The sequence below is a fragment of the Zeus faber genome, assembly GCF_960531495.2.
Source record: "Zeus faber genome assembly, chromosome: 22".
Taxonomy (NCBI): Eukaryota; Metazoa; Chordata; class Actinopteri; order Zeiformes; family Zeidae; genus Zeus; species Zeus faber.
In genome coordinates, this window is record NC_137209.1 from 24,849,860 (window position 1) to 24,875,687 (window position 25,828).

General features: G+C 42.2%; 1 protein-coding gene across 1 annotated transcript; it reads left to right on the forward strand.

Annotated features, from left to right (window-relative positions):
* Nucleotides 1-6,106: 6,106 nt before the first annotated feature.
* LOC307247470 (uncharacterized protein) lies at nt 6,107-25,813 on the forward strand (the record flags this gene model as incomplete). Its single annotated transcript, XM_080023622.1, has 9 exons — nt 6,107-6,209; nt 11,091-11,847; nt 13,405-13,513; nt 15,207-15,302; nt 15,625-15,870; nt 18,569-18,591; nt 20,678-20,826; nt 24,460-24,587; nt 25,694-25,813. Exons 1-9 carry the CDS (start codon nt 6,185-6,187, stop codon nt 25,811-25,813), a joined length of 1,653 nt encoding a protein of 550 aa, XP_079879748.1. The 5' UTR covers nt 6,107-6,184.
* Between the last annotated feature and the right edge of the window lie 15 nt (nt 25,814-25,828).

Genomic DNA, 25,828 nt, shown 5'->3' on the forward strand with positions numbered 1-25,828 from the left:
TGTGTGCAAGGCCGTCAGCCCCAGGTTAACACGCAGCTCCATCACCCCGGTTGGTTTTAAAGATCATAATTTCATTTCTATTCAACTTTTTTATTTAGCCAAGAGGAGAAAAATCTCCGATGCCCGGGGGTTTACTATTACAGGACAAAAAGCAGCAGTTATGGGCAGAAGACTGCGAGGAGGAATCCACTGCACAGCTCCTTCAGGGCCTCCTTCAGGTGGGAGAGGAGGAGCGGGTCGCTCTGGATGCCCCCATCACCGTGGAGGAACTCACCCCTGCACCGGGGGCAGATGGCACCGGGCAAGGCGCCAGGATTGGACGGGCTTCCTGCTGAGTTTCTCAGACACTTCTGGAGCTGCCTGGGGCAGGACCTCCTGGATGTCCTGCTGGAATGCCTGGGGAGGTGCTCCCTGCCGGCCTCCTGTTGGGCCGCCCTGTCTCTGCTGCCCAAGAAGGGAGACCTGGCGCTCCTCAACAACTGGAGGCCTGTAGCCCTCCTCGACGCCGACAACAGGGTGCTCTCCAAAGGGCTGGCCGACAGGCTCAGAACACCTGGGTCTGGTGGTACAGAGACCAGGCCGACTGCATACCTGACAGGACCATCACCGACTATCTAATTTTAATTCGGGACATTTTTGACACATGCAAGTGATATGATCTCATTCTGGGTGTACTTTCACTGGATCAGGAGAAGGCTTTTGATCGTGTCGATCTATGGAATGAAATAATGGTCATCAATATTTTGAGCTTGTGAAATATTTTGTGAATGTGTGATAATGCAATAATGACGTATTTATGGAATGACATGGTCACGACTTTGTGTGGATTCATGTTTTTTCGTGTCTCAGTTTTCTGAGAGGTTACGATTCCATGAATCCTGAAAACGGTTGACATCTTTCTGTCATTATTTATAGTTTTCCTATTCGTTCCAAGTACATGAAATTCATCATGGACTGGCACATTTTCGTATCTTTAGAACTTCCTTGAATCCTGCAATGTAAGGAGGAACACAACGCTGCATCCAAAACAGTTAGATCCCAAAAGAATGTCTTAATTTACAAAGAAATCAAAGAGATTAATTATCAATCGAACATCCGAGGCATCAAGTAGTTACACACAAACACACACAATCACACGGTGTGTATCCACTACAGTGTGATGGAGTCTGCGCGACACAACATGATGCGAATGAACGTTCGTAGCCACACCCTTCACATTTATAATGATGTGTCGCACTCCACAAACTCATCTTGCTGCGCCACTCGACTGCAACTTTTACAACCTTGGTGTGTCGGTAAAGCACCAACGTTCTGCTACTGCAGGTTACATTTCTTTTTTTTTTTTTTTTTACTTATTTTCATTTATTTCTGCTCTATTTGGATCGATTTGGATGAAACTTGAACCACGAGATGTCTGAGACTCCCGGTTGTAACGGCACCTCAACCGTGTCTAAAGCTGCGGCAGTTGTTCTGTTCCAGACACTTTTAGCCCGAAAAGTGCCAAGGAGAATAACAATAATAAAAACCCGAACAATAAAAATAGGGTTCCATGGACTCTTGGTGGTGGAATGAGGAAGTACAGGAGAGCATAGAGCAGAAGAGGGTGACGAAGAAGAAATGGGAAAGTCAGAGATGAAGAGTAGAGAGAAGTACAAGCTGATGCGGCGCAAGGCGAAGAGAGAAGTGGCAAAGGAAAAGAAAAAGGCATAGGATGAATTGTATGAGAGGTTGGACAGTAAAGAAGGAGAAAAGGACTTGTACCGATTGGCAAGACAAAGGGACCAAGCTGGGAAGGTAGGGTTAGGGTTAGCAGGTTAGGATGATGAAGGATAATGATGGGTATGTGCTGACTAGTGATGAGAGTGTGTTGAGAAGGTGGAAGGAGTACTTTGAGGAGTTGATGAATGAAGAAAATGAGAGGGAGAGAAGAGTGGATGATGTGGGGATAGTGGATCAAGAAGTGCAGCAAATTAGCAAGGATGAGGTGAGAACAGCATTAAAGAAGATGAAGAGTGGAAAGGCAGTTGGCCCAGATGACAAACCTGGAGAAGCATGGAAATGTTTAGGTGAGATGGCAGTGGCGTTCCTAACCAGACTGTTTAACACCATCCTGGAAAGGGAGAGGATGCCGGAGGAGTGGAGAAGAAGTTTACTGGTACCATCTTCTAGAATAAGGGAGACGTACAGAGCTGTAATAACTGCAGGGGAATGAAGTTGATCAGCCACAGCATGAAGCTATGGGAAAGGGTAGTGGAGGCTCGGTTAAGAGGAGCGGTGGGGATCAGCGAGCAACAGTATGGTTTCATGCCAGAAAAGAGTACTACAGATGCAATGTTTGCTTTAAGAATGCTGATGGAAAAGTACAGGGAAGGGCAGGGGGAGTTGCACTGCGTCTTTGTGGATTTAGAGAAAGCGTATGATCGGGTGCAGAGAGAGGAAGTGTGGTATTGCATGAGGAAGTCGGGGGTGGCAGAGAAGGACGTAAAAGTGGTACAGGATATGTATGAGGACAGTCAGACAGTAGTAAGGTGTGCAGTAGACGTGACCAAGGCATTCAAAGTGGACGTGGGACTGCATCAAGGATCAGATCTGAGCCCTTTCTTGTTGCAGTGGTGATGGACAAGTAAACAGATGAAATCAGGCAGGAGTCTCTGTGGACTATGATGTTCGTGGTTGACATTGTGATCTGTAGCAAGAGTAGGGAGCAGGTGGAGGAGAGCCTGGAGAAGTGGAGGCAGCATTAGAGAGAAGAGCAATGAAAGTCAGCAGGAGTAAGACACAGTACATGTGGCTGAATGGGAGGGAGGGCGGAGAAAAGCTGAGAATGCAAGGAGTGGAGGTGGAGCAGGAGGATGAGCTCAAGTACTTGGTGTCGACCGTCCAAAGCAGCGGAGAGTGTGGGAGAGAGGTGAAGAAGAGAGTACAGGCAGGGTGGAGTGGGTGGAGAAGAGTGTCTGGAGTGATGTGTGACAGAAGGGTTCCAGCCAGAGTGAAGGGGAAGGTGTACAGGACGGTAGTGAGAGCAGCCATGTTGTAGGGTTTAGAGGTGGTGGCACTGACTAAAAGGCAGGTGGATGAAGTGGAGGTGGCAGAGTTGAGGATGTGGAGGTTTTCATTGGGAGGGACAAGGATGGACAGGATGAAGAATGAGGACGTTAGAGGGACAGCTCAGGTTGGACAGTTTGGTATAAAAGTGAGAGAGGCCAGATTGAGATGGTTTGGACACGTGTGGAGGAGACATGAGAGTTACATTGGGAGGAGGAGGCTGAGGGTGGAGCTGCCAGGCAAGAGGAAAAGAGGAAGCCAAAGAGAAGCTTGATGGAGGTGCTGAGGGAGGACATGCAGGCGGGTGGTGTCAGGGAGGAAGATGTGCAGAACACAAGGTGTTGGAGGCAGATGATCCGCTGTGGCAACTCTTCACGGGAGCAGCACAAAGAAGAAAATCTGTTTATAATTTATTGTCTTTTTATTATTTATTTATCGTCTGTTTATTATTTATTTATTGTCTGTTTAATATGTATCTGTTTGTTATGTATTATCTGTTTATCATTTATTATCTGTTTATTATTTATTATCCGTTTATTATTTTTGTCTGTTTATCATTTATTATCTATTTATTATTTATCTGTATATTATTAATTGTCTGTTATTATTTATTTATGTCAGTTTATTTTTTATTAACTATTTATTCATTTATTGTCTGTTTATGATGTATTTATTGTTTGTTTATTTATTTATTGTCTGTGTATTATTTATTTATGTCTGTTCATTATTTATGATCTGTTTATTGATTTATTGTCTGTTTATTTATTGTCTATTAATTATTTATTTATTGTCGGTTTCTTATTAATTCATCGTCTGTTTATTTATTTATTGTCTGCTTATTGTTTATTTATCGTCTGTTTATTATATATTGTTTGTTCATTCTTTTTTATCTGTTTATCTATTTTATTTTTTTATTATTATCCGTTTATTATTGTTTTTTTATCATTTATTATCGGTTTATTATTTATTGTCTGTTTATGTATTTATTGTCTGTTTAATATTTATTTATTTATCTGTTTATTATTTATGATCTGTTTATTTTTTGTCTGTTTATTCATTGTCTGTTTCTCATTTATTTATCGTCTGTTTATCTATTTATTATCTGTTTATTTATTGATTGCCTGTTTGTTTAATATTAATGCATTATCTGTTTATTTATTATCCGTTTATTATTTATTGTCTCTTTATAATTTATTATCTGTTTTTTGTTTATTGTCTGTTTAGTTATTTATGTCAGTTTATTATTTATTATCTGTTTATTCATATATTGTCTGTTTATTATTTATTTATTGTTTGTTTATTAATTTATTGTCTGTTTAATATTTATTTATTATCTGTTTATCTATCATCTGTTTATTATTTATTGTCTGTTTATTTATTCATTGTCTGTTAATTTATTGTCTGTGTATTATTCATTTTTGTCTGTTTATTATTAATGATCTGTTTATTTATTGTTTGTTTGTTTATTATTTATTTATTGTCTGTTTCTTATTTATTTATTGTTTGTTTATTATTTATTCATCGTCTGTTTATTATGTTTTCATTGTCTGTTTATTATTTATTGTTTGTTTATTATTTATTTAATTTGTTTATTGATTTATTGGCTTTTCATTCTTCATTGTCTGTTTGTTTATTATTGATTTGGTGTGTGTTTATTAAATATTTATTGTTTGTTTATTATTGATTTGGTGTGTGTTTATTAAATATTTATTGTTTGTTTATTATTGATTTGGTGTGTGTTTATTAAATATTTATTGTTTGTTTATTATTGATTTGGTGTGTGTTTATTAAATATTTATTGTTTGTTTATTATTGATTTGGTGTGTGTTTATTAAATATTTGTTGTTTGTTTATTATTGATTTGGTGTGTGTTTATTAAATATTTATTGTTTGTTTATTATTGATTTGGTGTGTGTTTATTAAATATTTGTTGTTTGTTTATTATTGATTTGGTGTGTGTTTATTAAATATTTATTGTTTGTTTATTATTGATTTGGTGTGTGTTTATTAAATATTTGTTGTTTGTTTATTATTGATTTGGTGTGTGTTTATTAAATATTTATTGTTTGTTTATTATTGATTTGGTGTGTGTTTATTAAATATTTATTGTTTGTTTATTATTGATTTGGTGTGTGTTTATTAAATATTTATTGTTTGTTTATTATTGATTTGGTGTGTGTTTATTAAATATTTATTGTTTGTTTATTATTGATTTGGTGTGTGTTTATTAAATATTTATTGTTTGTTTATTATTGATTTGGTGTGTGTTTATTAAATATTTATTGTTTGTTTATTATTGATTTGGTGTGTGTTTATTAAATATTTATTGTTTGTTTATTATTGATTTGGTGTGTGTTTATTAAATATTTGTTGTTTGTTTATTATTGATTTGGTGTGTGTTTATTAAATATTTGTTGTTTGTTTATTATTGATTTGGTGTGTGTTTATTAAATATTTATTGTTTGTTTATTTGTCTGTTTATTATTTATTTATTGATCAGTTGAATACATCTCTGTTTAACAAAGGATAATTCGTGTTATGACGTCATATGACCCTTTCATCCCGTTTATAACGAGCTGTTTCGTATTTCAATACATTTGCAAAATAAAATAGAATAAAATAAATAAAATAAAAATGTGAAAACCGAAACGTCAAATTAAATGTCGCGTGGAAGTGACGTCACGCCCCGCGCCGGGCTAACAGCCTAACAAGCTATAAAGCTAACAGGCTTACAGGCTAACCGGCTAACAGGCTAACCAGCTAACAGGCTAAACGGCTAACAGGCTAAACGGCTAACCGGCTAAACGGCTAACAGGCTAAACGGCTAACAGGCTAAACGGCTAACAGGCTAAACGGCCAACCGGCTAAACGGCTAACCGGCTAAACGGCTAACCGGCTAAACGGCTAACAGGCTAAACGGCTAACAGGCTAAACGGCTAACCGGCTAAACGGCTAACAGGCTAAACGGCTAACAGGCTAAACGGCTAACCGGCTAAACGGCTAACAGGCTAAACGGCTAACAGGCTAAACGGCTAACCGGCTAAACGGCTAACAGGCTAAACGGCTAACAGGCTAAACGGCTAACCGGCTGGCGGCTACACAGAGCTTTAAACTGTTCCGTTTTTCCGGCTGTTGATGAATGAAAAAGCCTCCGGAGAGCAACGGTAAGAACAACTGACACAGAATAATAACTGACATTCAATAACAACTGATATTGAATAATAACTGACTGTGAAGTGAATAATAGCTGACAGTGAATAACCACTGTCGGCGAATAACAACTGACATTGAATAACAACTGACATTGAATAACAACTGACATTGACGAACAACTGACATTGACGAACAACTGACATTGACGAACAACTGACGGTGAATAATAACTGATATTGAATAATAACCGACTGAAGTGAATAATAACTGACTGTGAATAACAGCTGACCGTGAATAATATCTGACTGAATAATAACTGGCATTGAGTAATAACTGACTATATCATTACTGACATTGAATAGCAACTGACATTGAATAAAAACTGACAATGAATAATAACTGACTGAATCATAACTGACTGTGAATAATAACTGACTGAATAATAACTGACGGTGAATAACAACTGACATTGAATAACAACTGACTGAATAATAACCGACTGAATAATAACTGACGGTGAATAATAACTGACATTGAATTATATGACTTATTAGTGATTATATTACTTATTATTATTATATACTATAGATGCATGATAGTAGCTCATTATTGTGTCGTGAACATCAAGGCTTTCAAGCTGCTTTTAAAGGTGTTCAATGTGAGGGCCTTCAGAGTCTGCTCTTGACAAGAAGCATCTTCATTTGTAAAATGTTTTTTAGATGGTAAAAGGCTGATTTTGTGATGTGATTGATATGGTTCTTAAAATTGAGATCGCCGTCTATGATTACACCCAGATTTTTGGCTTCATTCTTGCTCTCCAGGGACAGAGAACTAAGATGAGCTGCAATTTTCTGTCTTAGAGCCTTTGCACTAGAGATGAGAATTTCTGTTTTATCTTTGTTCAGTTGTAAAAAGTTCTGTGACATCCATGCATTAATATCATGAATACACTGAGTGTATGGGGAGTAGGTCATCAGGAGATAGGGATATGTACAGTTGTGAATCATCTGCATAATTTAGTCATTTATTTTGTGTTTCTTTACAATATGTGCAAGTGGGAGCATAAAGAGGTGAAACAATAATAGTCCCAGAATCGAACCTGGGGGCACTCCACATACAATATCCACTTGGTTTGACACAACATCTCCAATGGACACAAAGAACTGCCTGTCCTGTACGTAGGTTTTGAACCAGTTCAGAACCGGGCCAGATAGGCCGACCCATTTTTGTAATCTCGCTAATTAAAGGTGATGGTCAACAGTGTCGAAGGCAGCAATGAGACCCAGGAGCAGAAGAACAGATCGTTTTTTGGCATCACTGTTTATGTGTAGATCGTTCACAACTATAATAAGTGCTGTTTCTGTGCTATGGTGAGGTGAAAAGCCAGATTGATATGTGTCTGAAAGGCTGTTTGAGGTTAGATAGTTGTAAGCTGTAGGTAAACTGTTTTTTCCAAGTAGTTTTGCTGAGGAACAGCAGGTTGCAAATGGGCCTGTAGTTGGCAATAACTGTTGCATGGAGATTGCTCTTCTTCAGGAGTGGTTTAATGACAGCTGTTTTAAATTCTGCAGGGAATATACCTGATTGAAGAGAGACATTTAAAGTGTCTAATTCCTCATGTGCCAGGCAGTTAAAAACTGTTTGAAAAAATGTGGTAGGGAGGGGGTCCAGGCAGCAGGTGGAGAACCTGAGCTGACCAACAATATCCTCCAGTTTATTTTATGTCTAAGGGGACGAAGTGAGACATGTCAGTAATCATATAACTGAATAATAGTACCTTATCATAGAACCATATTATAGTACCTTATTATAGTGGAGAAGAAGTGTACTGGTACTCATCTTCAAGAATTAGGGAGACGTACAGAGCTGTAGTAACTGCAGGGGAATAAAGTTGATCAGCCACAGCATGAAGCTGTGGGAAAGGGTAGTGGAGGCTAGGTTAAGAGGAGAGGTGGGGATCAGCGAGCAGCAGTATGGTTTTGTGAGGGAAAAATGATTACGATCAACTAGTTTGAATGAGGACAAAGGCCTCTACCTCCAAAAGGGGGTTTGAAAACATTTGTCTGTCTTCCCAGGAACCCCCCAGAGTTCATGTAAAGAGAAATGTTTTGCTCCTACAATGTCAATTCTAATATGAAAGAATCAGATCACACGTGGCCTGTTTACCTTCTATAGAGATGGGGGACACCTAGAAGTGCATTGTCATGCAACCACCATTCGGCCAGGTCAAGGTTGCAAGTACCTGTTATTTACATTCTAGGAAAGGGGGGGCACCCAGGAAGACAGTTAGGGGGGAGGCAGACTCGTCGGAGACCTCTGACCCAAACCACACCCTGTTTCTACTGTATAAAGCCTCCTGTCTTTCTCTGTGATATCAGATTGATCCCAGCGCTGCTTTGGAGCAGTACTGAATCTTTCTCTTTATTCTGCAGAATAAATAATCTTGGATATTCTCAGTTTTGTCTTCTTGTAGCGGGCAGATTAACCTCACCGATCATTGCGGAAGAATTTCCTTAACAGTTTCATGCCAGGAAAGAGTACTACAGATGACATGTTTGCTTTAAGAATGCTGATGGAAAAGTACAGGGAAGGGCAGGGGGAGTTGCACTGCGTCTTTGTGGATTTAGAGTAAGCATATGATAGGGTGCAGAGAGAGGAAGTGTGGTATTGCATGAGGAAGTCGGGGGTGGCAGATAAGTACGTAAGAGTGGTACAGGATATGTATGAGGACAGTCAGACAGTAGTAAGGTGTGCAGTAGACGTGACCAAGGCATTCAAAGTGGAGGTGGGACTGCATCAAGGATCAGCTCTGAGCCCTTTCTTGTTTGCAGTGGTGATGGACAGGTAAACAGATGAAATCAGGCAGGAGTCTCTGTTGACTATGATGGTCGCGGATGACATTGTGATCTGTAGCGAGAGCAGGGAGCAGGTGGAGGAGAGCCTGGAGAAGTGGAGGCAGCATTAGAGAGAAGAGCAATGAAAGTCAGCAGGACTTTCCATTTCACTGCATATATGTATGAAAGTATGTATATGTAAGTGACTAATAAAAAAAATATTGAGGAGTGAGACACAATACATGTGCCTGAATGGGAGGGAGGGCGGCAAAAAGCTGAGAATGCAAGGAGTGGAGGTGGAGAAGGCGGATGAGTTCAAGTACTTGGGGTCGATCATCCAAAGCAGCGAAGAGTGTGGGAGAGAGGTGAAGAAGAGAGTACAGGCAGGGTGGAGCGGGTGGAGAAGAGTGTCCAGAGTGATCTGTGACAGAAGAGTTCCAGCAAGACTGAAGGGGAAGGTGTACAGGACGGTAGTGAGAGCAGCCATGTTGTACGGTTTAGAGGCAGTGGCACTGACAAAAGGCAGGTGGATGAAGTGGAGGTGGCAGAGTTGAGGATGTGGAGGTTTTCATTGGGAGGGACAAGGATGGACAGGATTAAGAATGAGGACATTAGAGGGACAGCTCAGGTTGGACAGTTTGGTGGAAAAGTGAGAGAGGCCAGATTGAGATGGTTTGGACACGTGTGGAGGAGAGATGAGAGTTACATTGGGAGGAGGAGGCTGAGGGTGGAGCTGCCAGGCAAGAGGAAAAGAGGAAGCCAAAGAGAAGCTTGATGGAGGTGCTGAGGGAGGACATGCAGGCGGGTGGTGTCAGGGAGGAAGATGCGCAGAACACAAGGTGTTGGAAGCAGATGATCCGCTGTGGCCACCACTAACGGGAGCAGCCCAAAGAAAAAGAAGATTATACTACCGTATTAGAAGAAACAGTCTTTATTTGTCACACAACACACCACACTACAACACATGCTTGCACACACACACGCACATGCTTTGGTGGTGCTGGTGAAATGGTTCCTCTGCATTGAACCATCCTGGCTTGTCCTTCCTCTGGGGGCACAGCCAGGAGCAGTGGGCAGCGTACGTGGACGCACCCGGGGACCAGGTGATAAGTGTCCATCGCTGGTCACACCATGATGTGTGCATGTTTTGGGTGGGGGTCCTTACTGACGTGAGGTGGAGGAAACCCCATGTGAGCACGGGGAGAACATGCAAACTCCACACAGAAAGGCTCCTGTTTGGGAGATAACCCACCGGAGCACGGTGCCAACATCATTTAGCAGACGCTTTTATCCAAAGCGACTTACAATTGTTCAAACAGCGACGGACGCAGCCATCAGGAGCAATTAGGGGTTAAGTGTCTTGCTCAAGGACACTACAGCATGCTAGCAGGAGGAGCCTGGGATCGAACCAGCAACCTTTGGATCACTAGACCACCAGCTCCACCGCCTGAGCTACCATCCCCGTAGATGTACATCCCCAACAGTGCCCCAGGCGGGAATCGAACCCAGTATTAATACTGTATTATTGTACCTTATTATAGTACCGTATTATTGTACCATATTATAGTACCGTATTATAGTACCTTATTATTGTACCTTGTTATAGTACCGTATTATAGTACCATATAATAGTACCGCAAGTATTGTAATAACTGAGAGAAAGTTACTAAACAACAACAAAACAACTGAAAGTAAATAATACCCGTAGATAAATATAAATATAAACTATGGTCGGAACTATAAATAATAACTCTAGATAATAACTTGATAATAACTCTAGATAATAACTCTAGATAATAAATACATATATATATATATATATAATAAGTATTGATAATATCTAGATGATCACTATTAATTATAAATAGATAATAATTGATATTTAATAACTGATGGTAGCTAATTAATACATAACTGAAAATTAATATCTAATTATGGATAATAGATATAATTTAATAACTGATCATGGATAATAAATAGATAATAACTGATGGTTAATAATAAATAGTACTTTGTTGTCAAGTCGTGCATCTCCTGATCTGTTCCTTTCTCCTCCAGACTCTGAAGACACTCATTGCAGGACTTCCACACCAGCAGCCACCTCCTGTTCCTCTTCCTCACTGTGTCCCTCCTTAGCTCCTCCGAATCGTCCTTCATCCCTTCTTCCTCCAACTTCACTGACCTCCAACTCTACCCCCGTCTCCTTGCCCATCATGGCGTCGGTCCCTCTCGTTCTGTCCACCGTCCTGCAGGAGGAGCTGACATGCCCAGTGTGTCTGGACCTGTACCGGGACCCTCACCTACTGCCGTGCGGTCACAGCTTCTGCCTACGCTGCCTGCGGCGCCTGCAACGCCGGGCGCAGTACGGCCGCTTCCTGTGCCCTGAGTGCCGCCGCTGCCACCGCTGCAGCGGCCCCTTCCAGAAGAACTTCAAACTGGCCAACATTGCTGACGACTGCCGGCGGCGTGGCAGGGCGGTGCCCGGGACCGCACCCGGGGAGCCTGTCATGGCTCCGCCGACTTTGCGGCCAGCCAAGGCTATGCTATCGGTTCCCTGCGACTACTGCCCTCCGGAGGGCTCGGTGGCTGCAGAGTGTCCCGCCGGGGAGGAGGGGGCCTGCTGCGCCTCGGCTCCTGTGGAAGCGGGTGTGGTGGTGGGCCTGGCAGTGAAGACGTGTCTGAAGTGCGAGGTGTCGATGTGCCAGCAGCATGTTAGACCGCACCTGGAGCTGCCAGCATTCAGGGAGCATCCTCTGAGCGAACCACTGGATGACCTGAGGAGCAGGAAGTGCCCTGAGCATGACGAGGTCTTCAGGTAGGAGATCAGAAGGTCTTCAGGTCTTCAGGTAGCAGATCAGAAGTTCTTCAGGTAGGAGGTCAGGAGTTCTTCAGGTAGGATGTCAGAAGGTCTTCAGGTCCTCGGGTAAGAGGTCAGATGGTCTTCAGGTAGGGGATCAGAAGGTCGTCGGGTCTTGGGGTAGGAGATCAGAAGGTCTTCAGGTGGAAGGAAGAAGGTCTTCAGGTCTTTGGGTAAGAGGTCAGAAGGTCTTTAGGTAGGAGGTCAGAAGGTCTTTAGGTAGGAGGTCAGTAGGTCTTCAGGTAGGAGATCAGAAGGTCTTCAGGTCTTCGGGTTGGAGGTCAGAAGGTCTTCAGGTAGGAGATCAGAAGGTCTTCGGGTACGAGGTCAGAAGGTCTTCAGGTCTTCAGGTAGCAGATCAGAAGGTCTTGAGGTCGGAGGTCAGAAGGTCTTCGGGTAGGAGATCAGAAGTTCTTAGGGGTCGGAGGTCAGAAGGTCTTCAGGTCTTAGGGTAGGAGATCAGAATGTCTTCGGGTACGAGGTCAGAAGGTCTTCAGGTCTGCAGGTAGCAGGTCAGAAGGTCTTCAGGTAGGAGGTCAGAAGGTCTTCGGGTAGGAGATCAGAAGTTCTTCGGGGTTGGAGGTCAGAAGGTCTTCAGGTCTTCAGGTCTTCAGGTAGGAGATCAGAATGTCTTTGGGTACGAGGTCAGAAGGTCTTCAGGTCTTCAGGTAGCAGGTCAGAAGGTCTTCAGGTAGGAGGTCAGCAGGTCTTCGGGAAGGAGATCAGAAGTTCTTCGGGGTCGGAGGTCAGAAGGTCTTCAGGTCTTTGGGTAGGAAATCAGAATGTCTTCAGGTTGGAGGTCTTCAGGTCTTTGGGTAGGAGATCAGAAGGTCTTCAGGTCTTCAGGTAGGAGGTCTTCAGGTATTTGGGTAGGAGGTCAGAAGGTCTTCGGGTAAGAGATCAGAAGGTCTTCAGATCTTAGGGTAGGAGGTCAGAAGGTCCTCAGGGCTTCCGGTACGAGGTCAGAAGGTCTTCAGGTAGGAAGTCAGAAGGTCTTCAGGTAGGAGGTCAGAATGTCTTCAGGTAGGAGATCACAAGGTCTTCAGGTAGGAGATCACAAGGTCTTCAGATCTTGGGGTAGGAGGTCAAGGTCTTCAGGTCGGAGGTCAGAAGGTCTTCAGGTAGGAGATCAGAAGGTCTTTGGGTAGGAGATCAGAAGTCTTCCGATCTTGGAGTAGGAGGTCAGGAGGTCTTCAGGTAGGAGATCAGAAGGTCTTTGGGTAGGAGATCAGAAGTCTTCCGATCTTGGAGTAGGAGGTCAGGAGGTCTTCAGGTAGGAGATCAGAAGGTCCCAGGTCTCGTTGGACACAGTGTCATATGTGCATCACCATCTGAACCAAATGGTTTTAGTTTGGAAAAGGTGTTCTCTTTTCTCTCAAGTGAATTCAGGCTTCACTGGATTCACTGGATTCACTGGTTTCCAGCTGCCATATCCAATATTGCCCAGTTGCCCAGTTGCTTACTTGTGTAGTTGCTCAGTTGCCCAGTTGCTTAGTTGCCGTGGTGTCCTTGCAGATACTTCTGCTTGGACGACAAGACGTGCATGTGCAATGCGTGCACCATCGAAGGAGGACACTCTGGACACGCCATGAAGACCCTGAAGAACACCATGAAGGACCTCAAGGTACTGGATGGTCCTGTAGATCCTAGATGTCGCCTACTCTGTCTGCTAGCTCCTAGATATCTCCTTGACTATCTCCTAGCTCCTAGATGTCTCCTATACTGTCTCCTAGCTTCTAGACATCTTCTTGACTGTCTCCAAGCTCCTAGAATGTCTCCTCACTTCTAGACGTCTCCTAGTCTGTCCCCTAGATGTCTCCTAGACTGGCTCCTAGACCGTCTCCTACACTGTCTTCCAGCTCCTAGAATGTCTCCTAGCTCCCAAGACCTTCCCCTACGCTGTCTCCTTGCCCCTAGACCGTTTCCTAAACTATTGAATAGCTCCTAGAATGTCTCCCTAGCTCCGAGACGTCTCCTACACTGTCCCTAGCTCCTAGACCATCTCCTACACTATCTTCTAGCTCCCAGACCGTCTCCTACGCTGTCTCCTAGCTCTTAGAGTCTCCTACCCAGTCTACTAGCTCCTAAAATGTCTCCTAGCTCCTAGACCATCTCCTACACTGTCTCCTAGCTCCTAAACCATCTCCTGCGCTGCCTAGCTCCCTTAATAAAATTCAGTCCATGATTTTAGAACTTGAAGGTTTTTCTGGATTAACGTAACTGCAGTCCTTCAGGTTTAGTCAACGGGCCACTCTGTGTTAATACGTGGACCCTGTTTGGCCCACAGGGCAGCAGTTGAGCAAGCCTGGTGCAGGTGTTCTGGAAGAAGGTTCTTCTCGAATGTTCTGTGGTAATCAAGAGGATCATGTTGCTGCAGCCTCTGGAACGCTGTGGACCATGGCCTATTGTGTGTGTGTGTGGGGAGGGGGTCACCAGTAACGGTTGCGCAGTTGCCCGGGGCAACCACATGTGGTCCATTGTCAAGCACCTGCTGTGGTTGTACCTTATCCACCGAGGAGAATGAGTGGGAATAATGAAATATGGATTATCATGAGAATCAATTTGTTCTAGGTCATTTTAGGGAGGGTTCAGGGAGTTATAGGAGGTTTCTGGAAGTTTTAGGACATTCTGGAATATTGGAGAATGTTTCAGGACATTTCAGGAAATTTCAGGAAGCTATAGGAAGTTCCAGGAAGTTCAAGAATGTTTCAGGAAGTTTTAGGGAGTTTCTGGACGGTCCAGTAAATTTGAGAATGTTTCAGGAAGTTTCAGGATGTTTCAGGAAGTTTTAGGGAGTTTCTGGGTGGTCCAGGAAGTTCGAGAATGTTTCAGGAAGTTTCAGGATGTTTCAGGAAGTTTTAGGGAGTTTCTGGACGGTCCAGGAAATTCGAGAATGTTTCAGGAAGTTTCAGGATGTTTCAGGATGTTTCAGGAAGCTTTAGGGAGTTTCTGGACGGTCCAGGGAGTTCGAGAATGTTTCAGGATGTTTCAGGAAGTGCAGGAAGTTTCAGGAAGCTTTAGGGAGTTTCTGGACATTCTAGGAAGTTCGAGTGTTTCAGGAAGTTTCAGGATGTTTCAGGAAGTGCAGGGAGTTTGAGGATGTTCCAGGAGTTTGAGAATGTTTCAGGATGTTTCAGGAAGTGCAGGAAGTTTCAGGATGTTTCAGGAAGCTTTAGGGAGTTTCTGGATGTCCAGGAAGTTCGAGAGTGTTTCAGGAAGTTTCAGGGAGTTTCAGGACGTTCCAGGAAGTTCCAGAAAGCAAAAAAAAATAATGTGGCTGATTCCCATTTTAATAACACTGCGCATGTCTCCTGCAGGCCTCTCTGGACAGGAAGCTCTACCGGCTGGACAGGAAGTACAGCCTGGTCCAGAAGAAACTGCGTGAGCAGAAGGACAAGGAGCAACAGAACAAGGTGAGAGAGAGAATTCACACTGAATTATTGTATTTTTTTTGTATAATTATTTTGTAGAATTAATATAAAATATATGAAATATATATGATATGTAAGTTAAGGTGAGTTTAATTTAGGAGGATTTAAATGTATATTTAATTTAACAACACAGACAATTAATTCTAATATATAATTATAGAATATTTTTAGTATTTTGAGTATTTTTAGAGCTTATTGTGCATAATCAGGTGTCATGACATTTCACTCTATATATGTATGATCGTATCTATATGTATGTGACAAATAACCTCTTGAATCTTGAGCATTTCCCTGCGTCCTGCAGCACCTCCTGGAGGACTCGGAGCAGCGTCTGTCCCGTCTGGCCGAGGAGATGAAGATGAAGGTAGATGCCTTCATCTCCAGGCTGCGTGTCACCGTGGCAACACACTGCGATGCCAACACGCCAGCCATACACAAGAACCTGAACCGGATCAGCCAGGACCAGGACCGGCTGCAGGAGGTCCGCTGCCGGTTGGAGGAGCTGCTGCTGGAGACCGACCCCATGCGCTTCATCCAGGTCAAGATCAGAGTAACTTGATAATAGATAATGGCTGCATGAGTGCATGTGTTGTGGTGTGTGATAAATAAATGATCTTCTTCTTCTAAATTTATAAGAGTAACTTGATAAGAGTACATTTTTAAAAGTAACTTGATAGGAGTAACTTGATAATAGATAATGGCTGCATGAGTGCATGTGTTGTGGTGTGTGATAAATAAATGATCTTCTTCTTCTAAATTTATAAGAGTAACTTGATAAGAGTACATTTTTAAAAGTAACTTGATAGGAGTAACTTGATAATAGATAATGGCTGCATGAGTGCATGTGTTGTGGTGTGTGATAAATAAATGATCTTCTTCTTCTAAATTTATAAGAGTAACTTGATAAGAGTACATTTTTAAAAGTAACTTGATAGGTGTAACTTGATAATAGATAATGGCTGCATGAGTGCGTGTGTTGTGGTGTGTGATAAATAAATGATCTTCTTCTTCTAAATTTATAAGAGTAACTTGATAAGAGTACATTTTTAAAAGTAACTTGATAGGAGTAACTTCATAATAGATAATGGCTGCATGAGTGCGTGTGTTGTGGTGTGTGATAAATAAAGGATCTTCTTCTTCTAAATTTATAAGAGTAACTTGATAAATGTAACTTGATAGGAGTAGATTTATAAGAGTAACTTGATAAGAGTAACTTGATAGGAGTAAATTTATAAGAGAAACTTGATAGGAGTAACTTGATAATAGATAATGGCTGCATGAGTGCGTGTGTTGTGGTGTGTGATAAATAAAGGATCTTCTAAATTTATAAGAGTAACTTGATAAATGTAACTTGATAGGAGTAGATTTATAAGAGTAACTTGATAAGTGTAACTTGATAATAGATAATGGCTGCATGAGTGCATGTGTTGTGGTGTGTGATAAATAAATGATCTTAGTCTTCTAAATTTATAACAGTAACTTGATAAGAGTACATTTTTAAAAGTAACTTGATAGGAGTAACTTAATAATAGATAATGGCTGCATGAGTGCGTGTGTTGTGGTGTGTGATAAATAAAGGATCTTCTTCTAAATTTATAAGAGTAACTTGATAAATGTAACTTGATAGGAGTAGATTTATAAGAGTAACTTGATAAGAGTAATTTGATAATAGATAATCGTTGCATGAGTGCATATGTTGTGGTGTGTGATAAATAAAGGTTCTTCTTCTTCTTTTGAATTTATAAGAGTAACTTGATAAGAGTAACTTTATAGGAGTAAATTTATAAGAGAAACTTGATAGGAGTAACTTGATAATAGATAATGGCTGCATGAGTGCGTGTGTTGTGGTGTGTGATAAATAAAGGATCTTCTTCTAAACTTGATTAAAGTAACTTGATAGGAGTAACTTGATTAGAGTAACTTGATAAGAGTAACTTGATAAAAGTACATTTATAAGAGTAACTTGATAAGCGTAACTTGATAGGAGTAGATTTATAAGAGTAACTTGATAGGAGTAGATTTATAAGAGTAACTTGATAAGAGTACATTTTTAAAAGTAACTTGATAGGAGTAACTTGATAATAGATAATGGCTGCATGAGTGCGTGTGTTGTGCTGTGTGATAAATAAAGGATCTTCTTCTTCTAAACTTGATAAAAGTAACTTGATAGGAGTAACTTGATAGGGTAACTTGGTAAGAGTAACTTGATAAGAGTAACTTTATAAGAGTAACTTGATAAGCGTGACTTGATAGGAGTACATTTATAAGAGTAACTTGATAGGAGTACATTTACAAGAGTAACTTGATAAGCATAACTTGATAATAGATAAATGCTAAACGAGTGCATGTGTTGTGGTGTGTGATAAATAAAGGATCTTCTTCTTCTAAACTTGATTAAAGTAACTTGATAGGAGTAACTTGATTAGAGTAACTTGATAAGAGTAACTTGATAATAGTACATTTATAAGAGTAACTTGATAAGCGTAACTTGATAGGAGTAGATTTATAAGAGTAACTTGATAAGAGTACATTTTTAAAAGTAACTTGATAGGAGTAACTTGATAATAGATAATGGCTGCATGAGTGCGTGTGTTGTGGTGTGTGATAAATAAATGATCTTAGTCTTCTAAATTTATAACAGTAACTTGATAAGAGTACATTTTTAAAAGTAACTTGATAAGCGTGACTTGATAACAGATATTCGCTGCATGAGTGCGTGTGTTGTAGTGTGTGATAAATCGAGGATCTTCTAAATTTATAAGAGTAACTTGATAAGAGTAACTTGATAGGAGTACATTTATAAGAGTAACTTGATAGGAGTACATTTACAAGAGTAACTTGATAAGCATAACTTGATAATAGATAAAAGCTGAACGAGTGCATGTGTTGTGGTGTGTGATAAATAAAGGATCTTCTTCTAAACTTGATTAAAGTAACTTGATAGGAGTAACTTGATTAGAGTAACTTGATAAGAGTAACTTGATAAAAGTACATTTCTAAGAGTAACTTGATAAGCGTAACTTGATAATAGATCATCGCTGAACGAGTCCATGTGTTGTGGTGTGTGTATAAATAAAGGATCTTCTAAAATTGATAAGAGTAACTTGATAAGAGTAAGCTAATGAGTAAATTGATAAGAGTAACTTGATAAGAGTAACCTAATTAGAGTAACTTGATAAGAGTAACTTGATAAGAGTCAATTGCGATACATTTTTAAGTAAAGTTTTGTTTTCCTCTCTTCCCCGCAGGCCTACAGCAGCACCTGGAAACAGTAAGTTCACAGTGTTGATGCCAATATGATTGATAAGACAACTACTTCCATAAATGTATATTTAAAATCATATCATATTCTGACATTGTGGTGTTAGCGTTGTTTTTAACCTTTGACAATTGAATTCAAGTTTTAAATGTAAAAAAGATGTAATTTGACAAACTTAATGTTATTTCATTCACTGTGTCCACATTTCTTATTGGCAAATGGAGAGCATTTTCCTCATTTTGACTCCAGGTGGAGAACATTATTCTCATGTTGTCCCAGATGGAGATCATTATTCTCATGTTGTCTCCAGGTGGAGAACATTATTCTCAGGTTGACTCCAGGTGGAGAACATTATTCTCATGTCCACATGGGTGGAGAACATTATTCTCATGTTGTCTCAAGGTGGAGAACATTATCCTCATTTTGACTCCAGGTGGAGAACATTATTCTCATGTTGTCCCAGATGGAGATCATTATTCTCATGTTGTCTCCAGGTGGAGAACATTATTCTCAGTTTGACTCCAGGTGGAGAACATTATTCTCATGTCCACATGGGTGGAGAACATTATTCTCATGTTGTCTCAAGGTGGAGAACATTATCCTCATTTTGACTCCAGGTGGAGAACATTATTCTCATGTTGTCTCCAGGTAGAGAACATTATTCCCCATCTTTTCTCCAGGTGGAGAACATTATTCCCATGATGTATCCAGGGGGCGAACACTATTCTCATGTTAACGTGGGTGGAGAACATTATTCTCATGCTGTCTCCAGGTGGAGAACATTATCCTCGTGTTGTCTCCAGGTGGAGAACATTATCCTCGTGTTGTCTCCAGGTGGAGAACATTATTCTTATGTTGTCTGCAGGTGGATATCATTATTCTCATGTTGACGCCAGGCGGAGAACATTATTCTAATGTTGACTCCAGGTGGAGAACATTATTCTCATGTTTTCTCAAAGTGGAGAACATTGTTCTCATTTTGTCTTCACGTGGAGAACATTATTCTCATGTTTTCTCAAAGTGGAGAACATTGTTCTCATGTTGTCTCGAGGTGGAGAACATAATTCTCAGTTTGTCTCAAGGTGGAGAGCATTTTCCTCATTTTAACTCCAGGTGGAGAACATTATTCTCATGTTTTCTCAAAGTGGAGAACATTGTTCTCATTTTGACTCCAGGTGGAGAACATTATTCTCATGTTGTCCCAGATGGAGATCATTATTCTCATGTTGTCTCCAGGTGGAGAACATTATTCTCAGGTTGACTCCAGGTGGAGAACATTATTCTCATGTCCACATGGGTGGAGAACATTATTCTCATGTTGTCTCAAGGTGGAGAACATTATCCTCATTTTGACTCCAGGTGGAGAACATTATTCTCATGTTGTCTCCAGGTAGAGAACATTATTCCCCATCTTTTCTCCAGGTGGAGAACATTATTCCCATGATGTATCCAGGGGGCGAACACTATTCTCATGTTAACATGGGTGGAGAACATTATTCTCATGCTGTCTCCAGGTGGAGAACATTATCCTCGTGTTGTCTCCAGGTGGAGAACATTATTCTTATGTTGTCTGCAGGTGGATATCATTATTCTCATGTTGACTCCAGGCGGAGAACATTATTCTAATGTTGACTCCAGGTGGAGAACATTATTCTCATGTTTTCTCAAAGTGGAGAACATTGTTCTCATGTTGTCTCGAGGTGGAGAACATAATTCTCAGTTTGTCTCAAGGTGGAGAGCATTTTCCTCATTTTAACTCCAGGTGGAGAACATTATTCTCGTGTTGTCCCAGGTGGAGATCATTATTCTCATGTTGTCTCCAGGTGGAGAACATTATCCTCATGTTGTCTCAAGGTGGAGACCATTATTCTCACGTTGTCTCCAGGTGGAGAACATTGTTGTCATTGATCATCATGTAGGTGGAGAACAGTGTTGTCATTGATTATCATGTAAGTGGAGAACATTGTTGTCATTGTTCATCATGTAGGTGGAGAACATTGTTGTCATTGATCATCATGTAGGTGGGGGAACATTGTTGTCATTGATTATCATGTAGGTGGGGGAACATTGTTGTCATTGATCATCATGTTGTATCCAGGTGTCGGCGGCAGCTCCACAGAACCATGTTCTACCCAGAGTATGTGGACCTGGAGACGGAGGCTCTGGGGGATGAGATGAACCTGGAGACGCTGAGGTTCCTGGAAGTAGAACTGCAGTCGTCTGTCCTCAGCTCCATCAGCTCCCTTTGTAAGGAGAGCCACCATCTTGTTTTTGGACTATTCCCTTCATTTATGACTTCTACGACTTTTAGGTCCAATTTATTTGACAAAAACTTCAATTGATGAACTGTAGGAGGCCAGAAGTGGTCGTTAGAGGTCAGTACAGGTTAATAGAGAGCCAAAGTGGTCATTAGAGGTTGGCAGTGTTCAGTAGAGGTCAGGAGAAGTCAGAGGTTGTTGTTAGAGGTCAGTATTTACATTTACATTGATCAGAAGCTTTTATCCAACATTTACCTTTATTCAAACACCGACGGACGCAGCCATCAGGAGCAATTAGGGGTTAAGTGTCTTGCTCAAGGACACTACAGCATGCTAGCAGGAGGAGCCTGGGATCCAACCAGCAACCTTTAGATTACCAGACAACCAGCTCTACCTCCTGAGCTACCATCCCCCATAGAGGTCAGAAGTGGTCGTTAGAGGTCAGAAGAAGTCGTTAGAGTCCAGAAGTAGTCGTTAGAGGTCAGCACGGGTCAGAAGTGATCAGTAGAGCTTAGTAGAGCTCAGTAGAGGTCAGAAGTGGTCGTTAGAGCTCAGTGGAGGTCAGAAGTGGTCGTTAGAGGTCAGTCCGGGTCAGAAATGGCCAGAAGTGGTCAATAGAGGTCAGTAGATGTCCTCGAGGTTAGTAGAACTCAGTCTAGGTCAGAAGTGGTCAGTAGAGGTTAGAAGAGGCCAGTAGAGGTATGTAGAGGTCAGAAGTGGTCATTAGAGGTCAGAAGTGGTCAGTAGAGATCAGTAGAGGTCAGGAGAGGTCAGTAGATGTCAGAAGTGTTTTTTAGTGCTCGTTAGAGGTCAGTAGAGGTTGTAAGTGGTCAGTAGAGGTCAGAAGTGGTTGTTAGAGGTCAGAAGTTTTCCGTAGAGGTCATTAGAGGTCAGAAGTGGTCGTAAGAGGTCAGCACGGGTCAGAAGTGATCAGTAGAGCTCAGTAGAGGTCAGAAGTGGTCGTTAGAGCTCAGTGGAGGTCAGAAGTGGTCGTTAGAGGTCAGTCCGGGTCAGAAATGGCCAGAAGTGGTCAATAGAGGTCAGTAGATGTCCTCGAGGTTAGTAGAACTCAGTCGAGGTCAGAAGTGGTCAGTAGAGGTTAGAAGAGGTCAGTAGAGGTCGGAAGTGGTCAGTAGAGGTCAGAAGTGGTCAGTATAGATCAGTAGAGGTCATTAGATGTCAGAAGTGGTTTAAGTGGTCTTTAGAGGTCAGTAGAGGTCAGAAGTGGTCAGTAGAAGTCAGAAGTGGTCCGTAGACGTCATTAGAGGTCAGAAGGTTCGTTAGAGGTCAGCATGGGTCAGAAACGGGCAGAGGTGGTCAGTAGAGCTTAGTAGAGCTCAGAAGTGGTTGTTAGTGGTAGTTAGAGGTCAGTAGAGGTCAGAAGTGGTCAGTAGCGGTCAGAAGTGGTCAGTAAAAGTCAGTAGACCCTCAGAAGTCATCATTCGAGGTCAGTAGAGGTCAGAAGTGGTCGTTAGAGGTCAGAGGTGGTCGTTAGAGGTCAGTCAAGGTCAGAAGTGGTCAGTAGAGGTTGGCAGTGTTCAGGAGAGGTCAGAAGTGGTCAGTTGCGGTCAGAAGTGGTCGTTAGAGGTCATAAGTAGTCGTTAGAGGTCAGAAGTGGTCGTTAGAGGTCAGAAGTGGTCGTTAGAGTTCATAAGTAGTCGTTAGAGGTCAGAAGTGGTCAGCAGAGGTCAGTAGATGTCAGAAGTGGTCAGTACAGGTCAGTAGAGGTCAGAAGTGGTCAGTAAAGATCAGAAGTGGTCAGTAGGGGTCAGTAGAGGTTAGAAGAGGGTAGTAGAGATCAGTAGAGGTTAGTAGAGGTCAGTCGAGGTCTGAAGTAGTTCAGTAGAGGTCAGTAGAGGTCAGAAGTGGTTCCGTAGAGGGCAGACTAAAGTGCTTGTGGTCGAGGTCAATAGAGGTAAGTAGAGGCCAGAAGTGCTCAAAAGTGGTCAGTCGAGGTCAGAAGTGGTTGTTAGTGGTCGTTAGAAATCCATCAGTAGACGTCAGTAGAGGTCAGGAGTGGTCAGTAGAGGTCAGTAGATGTCAGAAGTGGTCAGTACAGGTCAGTAGAGGTCAGTAGAAGTCAGTACAGGTCAGTAGAGGTCTGAAGTGATTCAGTAGAGGTCAGATTCGGTGCTTGTGGTAGTACTTGTAGTAGTACTCGTTGTTCCAGTAGTACGAGTAGTACTACTAATCACTTCCTTGAGTTACACTTTCTGTCTTCCCCTCAGGTCATCGTCCGGAAGCTGAGGAGGAGGAGGAGGAGGAGGAGGAGCAGGAGGAGGAGCAGGAGGAGGCGACCGAGGAGGAAGACGACGATGACGACCTGGACGACAGCAGCGAGGAGGAGAGGAGGAGCGAGGAGGAGGAGGAGGAGGAAGAGGAGGAGGAAGGACGAGAGCCCAGCGAGTCGGGCGACGATGTCTACAGCCCTGAGGGCGAAGAGGAGGAAGAGGAGGGAGAGGAGGAGGAAGGCTAGGACCCTAAACTCAACTTATGTTTAGAGGAACAGCAATATCACATTTCATTATGAATAATAATAATAATAATAATAATAATAATAATAATAATAATAATAATAATAATAATTCTCTACATTCTACATTCTACATTACATTGATCAGACGCTTTTATCCAAAGCCACTTACAATCGTTCACACAGCGACGGACGCAGCCATCAGGAGCAATGAGGGGTTAAGTGTCTTGCTCAAGGACACTACAGCATGCTAGCAGGAGGAGCCTGGGATCCAACCAGCAACCTTTAGATCACTACACCACCAACTCTACCTCCTGAGCTACCATCCCCGATAATAATAATCACTCATAAGAATGTTTATTTTTGAACATAAATACATTATACAAGTTACATTTTGATAAGCAAATAAACAGCAGGAGTGTGTGTGGGCCTGCACGCTACTTGAATGTTATTCTGTTACCACACAGTTACCATGTAAATACTATTACTATGCAGTTACTATGTAGTTACCATGCAGTTACAGTACTATGCAGTTGCTATGAAGTTATGGGAGGGATGTTTTTGACTTTATTCCAAAAACCGGTGTTTGAAGTTTGATTTGGAAAAATGAAAGAGATGAGAAGTGTGGTTGCTGCAACTATGCTGTCAAAAATACTTGACTGCTCAGATGTGTGTTGAGGCTGGAGGGGGTGGAGGGAGGGGTGGGTGTGTGTGTGAGTGTGTGATCTCCCAAGCCTCCAACCCTAAATAAATACAAATGTGATCTTTTCTTTTTTTTTTTTTAAGAAGAAAAATCTGTTTTATCATGTTCACCTTTTTGTTAATTTAGTAATAATAATAATAATAATAATAACTTGGATTTAAATAGCGTCTTTCACAAACCCAAGGACACTTTACAAAGAATAAACAAAAAAACAACACACGGTGGATCAATAGAAATAATCAAGAACAGGAAGAAGAAACCAGAAAGGGTCAGGTTTGAAGAGGAAGGTTTGAGCAGGTTTTTCAAGGTGCTCAGGGATGGAGCCTTTTGGAAGTCAGCGGAGAGGGAGCTCCGGAGGCTGGGGCTGCCTCCTGAGGCGGGTGGAGAGCAGACCCAAGTCCCAAATGTGAGTGAAATAAAAGGGTTGAATGGAAGACGACGCCCAGGTTGTGACTTCAGGGGACGGGGAGATGGAGCAGCCATCAACAACCAGGAGGAGATCTCCAAGCTTCCTGAGCAGCGCCTCGGGATCCACTGCCATGAGTTTGCTTTTGTGATTGTTGAGTTTGAGCAGGTTTGATGACGTCCACACCTTGATGTGGTGGGGGCAGGTTAGAAGAGACTGAGGGGGGTGTTCATGCAGGGGCACAATGACTGGATGAATGATGTCATTCAGGTAGTATGGGCTTGTCACTGTACCATTCAAAGTGTAGGGCAGTTCTGTATTGACTAGACACACCTGCCCACACTGTAACACCACCACCACCAAAGGCTCGTCTGGTGACAGCAGTGGCTGATGCGTAGCGCTCTCCTTGACGTCTCCATCATTTCTGCTCAACGTGAATGGACTTTCATCAGAGAACAGCGCTGAGGCCCCTGGTCCCTCGTCCAGCGTCAACGCTCCCTGGCCCCTGCAAGACCATGATGCCTGTGCCTGGTGGTGTGGTCAGGTGCCCTTGCAGGTGGTCTAGCACACAGACCACGCTGATGTCAACGGTTTTGAATGGTCTGACGTGACACTTGGTGCCTCTCACCATCCTTGAATGGAGGTGAGAGGAGTTGAGTGGCATCATCATGCGGTTGCGCAGGGCACTGTTCACAATGAAGCGCTCATCAGTGTGGGATGTGGCCAAAGGACGTCCACTTCTTTGCCTTTCTGTGACTCTTCCAGTCTCTGTGCCTCTGTTGCAACCTGCTGATGACACTCTGTGACACTCTAAGCTCAGTGGCCACTTCCCTCTGACAACATCCTGTTTGAAGCCTCGCAAGGCGAGGTGCTGTTGATCAGTTGTTAGGTGTGGTCTTGGTGTCATGATGTCAGCATGTGAACAGCTTGATGAAGAGGACTGTTTAAATACCAACTCTAATTGAACCAGGAAATGTATTGGTCCATTCATGGATCAAACACCTGTTGTGAATTTTTCCGTTCAGCTCCTTGTTAGAACAGCAAGTTGTGCAAAAAGTACTGAAACATTGAACAGTTGGACATGTGCATTCAAAAGTTTAGAGAAGGTCTAATGAAGTTCACCTGTAAAGGTTATAGTGCATTTAGCTTCATCCTGAAATTTCACCCAAAGCCCAATATCCCTAAATTTTTGTGAGTAGTGTATAGTCATGGTTACATAACATAGCAAAGTAATTAATAAAATTCCCAACATCCGCGTATGTGTGGAAGCATAGACCATGGTGGCGTATGATCTGACCAAGGGGGAGCAAGTAGATGGTGAAGAGGAGGAGGCCAAGCACGGCGCCTTGAGGCACGCCTTGATCGAGACAAACTGCTTCCTGTTGGTGAGATAGGATTGGAACTACGAG